Source organism: Neltuma alba, unplaced genomic scaffold, assembly GCF_004799145.2.
Source record: "Neltuma alba isolate B1F8T4 unplaced genomic scaffold, ASM479914v2 tig00000111_pilon, whole genome shotgun sequence".
In the NCBI taxonomy this organism is placed as follows: Eukaryota; Viridiplantae; Streptophyta; class Magnoliopsida; order Fabales; family Fabaceae; genus Neltuma; species Neltuma alba.
The window spans coordinates 161,174-166,109 of record NW_021631922.1 but is presented as its reverse complement, the minus strand read 5'-3'; the positions used below and the strand labels follow the sequence as shown (position 1 = coordinate 166,109).

The window sequence follows — 4,936 nt, the reverse complement described above, 5'->3', positions numbered from 1 at the left end:
TGAGGAAATTTTTGATCTATTGTTTTCCATTGAGGAGAATCTGCTGGGTGATGAAGCTTTCCATCACATATTTTCTCATCGAAATGCCATCTGAAGTTCTTTGCATCTATGGCATTAGCAAATAGACGCTTAAATCGTGGTATTATTGGAAGATACCACAGAACCTTTAAAGGAGAACCTTTGGTCATCTCATTATAATCACCATCATCTTTCTTCATTTTGTATCTTGAAGTCCCACATTTAGGGCACTTATTCAACCCTTCATAATCATTTCTGAATAATAGGCAGTCATTAGGACACGCATGTATCTTCTCATATTCCAAACCCATCAGACACAAAATCTTTTTCGCCTCATACATTCGTTTCAGAAGTGAATTCCCTTTGGGAAGAATATCACTCAGCAATTCAAGCAATTCCGTAAAACTAGCATCGGTCCAACCATTTCTTGCCTTCAAATTCATCAGTTTCAATACGGTTGTCAATCTTGTGTAATCATCTTTGCACCCTGGGTATAAAGGTGTCTCTGCATCACTACACAAAGTTTCAAAGGTGGAAAAGAACTGTGTAGAGGATTCAAACTTATATCATGAAACATATCCGAAATTCTATCACTAAAGTCTTCATTCACAACCTTCTCATTTGCAGACAGTGTAGTCTTTCTAATTTCTCCATGCCATATCCAATTTGTATACCTTAAATTTATCCCATCACAGATAAGATGCTCTTTTATCTCAGAAATACTCCGTCGACTATTGTTTAAACATTTGACACAAGGACAATAGTACAATCCATCTCTTTTACTAGGGGCATTTCTCTGAGCAAACTCAAGAAACTTTTCAACCCCATCCTCATATTCCTTGCTAATTCTCTTAGCTTTCATCCAACTACGATCCATTGTTCTACAGATTATTTAAACAACACTTTACTATCAATCAAAATTCATAATGAAGAAAAAAAACACAAAATAACAAACAGATTATTTATTACTAAATTCTTATATTTGTTACAAAAAAATTACCAAAAATTCGAAATAAATATCAAAAAATTATAAAAAAATTTAAAAACTTCACAACTAATCAACTCCAAACATTTAAACATGTTTCTAATACAGTATATAAAAAGGAATTAAGGTTTTCTCACATCCAATGCCCACCAATCAACACCAATCAATGGGTCAACCACATAAAAAATGTAAAATGAACAATACAAGCCAACCACAATGTAAAACTAACAAACCCATTTCATATATAACAGATTTTCATGGCCAAAACATTCAACAAACCAAGAAAAATTGAAAAGAATGAAAGAAGAGGATACTCACAGAGCAGAGAAGCTTCAAACGCGAAGTGAGGGCAGCGGCAGATGGCAGCAAGGCACGGTAAACGGCGGCAGACGGTGGGATAGTGGGGGGTATGACCGGTTTTTGGTGGTGGGACAGAGGGGACCACGGCTGAGCAAGAACGACGTGAAATGAGAGGCGTTTGACTACGGCAAACGGCGACGGACGGCGGCAAGGCACCACAAGCTCAATGGAGGAGTTTAAAAGGTGGGATAGTGGCGGGAATGGTTGGTAATGGCAGTTTTTCGGTGGTGGGGCAGAGGGGGACCACGGCGCACTGAAGAAATGAGAAAGAAAGTGATCGAAGTCGAAGCGGAGAAAGGTAAAGAGAACACACTTTCCATGGCGGTTTTTAAGAAAACTGTCATGGAAAGTGTTTTTAACGGCGGTTCTTAAAGAGAACACACTTTCAACGGCGGTTTTCTTAAAAACCGCCGTTGAAAGTGTAGGCCCTCTTCAACTTATTTACAAAAATGCCACCGCGTTTGTTTCCAAGTCGTTTTTCTGCTTAACCGCCGTTATTTTGCGACGTTAAAAGTCTTTTTTCTAGTAGTGTGGTCTTGTTGGCCTGCTTGGGCTTCTGGGGCTTGTGCACCAGCTGCATGGGCTGCACCAACATCATAAACAGGCTGGATGGGTGGAGGTGGTCCAATGACAGGCTACTTAAGATGGTCATAGCGAAATAAGGGGGCTGGCTTAAAGTAGCTGTCATTGTTGTACTCAGGGACATTAGCAGCGCGGAAAAGGTCAGTGACTAGGTGAGGGAAAAGGATGCTATTGGTGAGTTTGGGGGTGTTGATGGAATCATAGAGAGCTGAGTAAATAGCATCGGCTACATCAATTGAGCAGCCAATCATGAGAAGATAGATGTATAGGGCTTGGCGCTTGGAAACGTTAGCTAAGTGGGTGGTGGGGACTAAGTTGTTGCAGACAAAATGTAGCCAAGGACGAGCCTCAGGTCGGAACTCAGATCATTTAAGGTATTGCTCTGTAATGCGGGGGCGATGCCAAGTGACACCCTCATGACACAGGGTTTGGAGAACATCATCAAAAGGGTAGTTATCTCTGAGTTCATAGTAACTACAATGGCGACAAGGAGGCAAGTGGTAATGGAAGCGGATGTTTTCGGTCGTGAAAGAACAGTGGACATGGACATTATGAAAGTCAATGATCATAGAACCATGGAATCGGGCATAGGTGTAAAAATGGCAGACAAAAGCGTCATTGCCAATAGAACGCTCTTGGACCAAACTGGTCAATTGGTATGCACGAAGCTGGCGGACAAAAGGGTGATCAGGGGGGTCTAAGGGAAAAGGTCGCTCCTTGAGGAGAGGTCTTTTGTCAATTTTGTCATACAACTCCTCAAAAGTATACTCATCCCTAGAATCAGATTCAGACACAGGCACAGGGTTCTTAGTACGAGGCATACTCTGAACACAAGAAACAAAACACACTAAACAAAGACTAAACAAACAACAACGAACACTACCCCAGAAAAATCGGAATTAACAACTCAGGCAATAGCAATTGGCTATGTAATGATTCATAGGTTTTTAATTTACCAAAAACGTGCAAAATTGAGTAAGGGAATCAAAGAAAAACAAAATGCACCATGAATCATTAGATAGCCTAAGAGCTACGTAACCAAAATTGGAAGTGAAAAGGAACCCACCCAACCACAAACTAAAACAACAAAACAGAAAAACACATAAACCCTAAGCAAAATATTAACTCAGAACAAGAAGGAAAAGGGCAGAGGAAAGAAAAGAAGGAGAAGAACTTACCAAATAGGGGGAAAGGGAAATCCTTGCACAGAGAGGGGAGGAGGAAGGCGCCAAAGGAGAACCAAGAACCGACACCAGGGAGGAAGGAAGCGAATGTATGCAAGGAGAGGGAGAGTGGAAGCCATTGGCTGGAAACTGAAAGAAAAGGGGAGCGTTTCAACGAAAATAAAAACCGAAGGTGAGATAAGGGGCAGTTTTACGAATGAGGGGGGGTTAAAGGTTAAGGGGAGGTGAAAAGACTAAAATGGAGTCAAGAGAATTGAATGGGTAGGCAGTTACAAGGGGCAAAGAGGTAAAATGACACTGAAAAATCAGATTTTAAAGAATGTTACTCGTAGAAATCAGAAATTTGTCATGGCAAAGATATGGCTCGCTGTGGCAAAACCTTTCCGAAACGAGGGAAAGGGGGAGAAAAGGATCTTCATCGTGGCGAAACATAAGTTTGTCGCGGTGAAAGTATCCCGAGAGCAAGACACAGAACTGGGTGAGCTTTGGCACAGCGAAAGAAAGAGTTTACCGCGGTGAAAGTTCACTGAGAGCAACAAATGAAAAACTGGGCAACTTTGCCATGGCGAAGGCAGGAGTTAGCCGTGGTAAAAGTAGCCAGAGACGCCCAAAATGAACAGAAACAACCAAGCAGCAGAAGAACACAACACAAAAACACAGGGGGCAGCTGGATACTTTAGAAACTTTTTAGGTATACAAAATGAGATCAATAGGTGCTCAATAAACACAAGATAAGGTACCATAACACACAAAATTAAGTAGCAAACTTTCTCTATCCATCAAAGACAGATAATGCAACAATTTACTACACTATAGCAATTAAGCACACAACGAGAAAAGGCAGATATTCAAAATCAAGAAGGAAATCTTATTGAACAAGAAAATAACTAACTACACTAAAACTATACTACTGAGATGGTTTCTTCCCAATACTCAATCAGCATACCAAAACACAGAACATATCACGAGCAATAAGAGGGCAAAGGTAAGTAAATGAGTGAAGGAAAGAAACAACCTGAGAATTAAGGAGGCTTTTTATTCTCATGGTAGAACTTCAGTAGATGGCCATTGACTTTTAGTCTAGCTCTAGTCTCCTCGTGCAAAAGCTCAACCATGCCAAAGTTGTGCACTCTTGTGACCGTGTAGGGACTGTCCCATCTGGTGTTGAATTTTCCTTGCTTGAAAGTGAACCGGGCCTTATACAACAATACTTGGTCACCCTCTTTGAAGTGTTTCTGTAGGATTCCCTGGTCATGCATGAACTTTGTTTTCTCCTTATAGAGTCTGGAGTTTTCATAAGCTTTAAGTATAAGCTCCTCCAACTCTTGTAGTTGCAACTTCCTTTCCTTTCTGGTAGAGTCTATATTCACGTTACACTGCTTAACTGCCCAATAAGCCTTGTGCTCAAGCTCCACTGGTAAATGGCAAGCTTTCCCAAAAACCAACCAGTAGGGGGACATGCCAATAGGTGATTTGTAAGCCGTCCGATAAGCCCATAATGCTTCTTCCAAACGTAAACTCCAGTCTTTCTTGGAAGGCCTTACTATCTTCTCCAGTATGTGCTTCACCTCTCTATTAGAAATTTCAGCTTGACTATTGGTTTGGGGGTGGTAGGCAGTAGAGACTTTATGAGTGACACCAAATTTTGAAAATAGATTATCTACAATCCTATTACAAAAATGTGTACCCCTATCACTCACTATAGCCTTAGGGATCCCATACCTACAGAAAATGTTTGATTTAAGGAATTTCGAAACAGCTTGGGCATCATCTTTTCTAGAAGGTATCGCTTCAATCCATTTGGAAA

The 4,936-nt window shown here is 40.9% G+C and overlaps 1 protein-coding gene across 1 annotated transcript; it reads right to left on the bottom strand.

Annotated features, from left to right (window-relative positions):
• Positions 1–4,151: 4,151 nt before the first annotated feature.
• Positions 4,152–4,589, bottom strand: LOC114745373 (uncharacterized). The gene has a single exon (XM_028933557.1). It carries the CDS (start codon positions 4,587–4,589, stop codon positions 4,152–4,154), a length of 438 nt encoding a protein of 145 aa, XP_028789390.1.
• Between the last annotated feature and the right edge of the window lie 347 nt (positions 4,590–4,936).

Excerpts from the sequence above, each read along its gene's own strand:
- LOC114745373 (XM_028933557.1), bottom strand. The coding sequence starts at position 4,589 with ATGTCCCCCTACTGGTTGGTTTTTGGGAAAGCTTGCCATTTACCAGTG.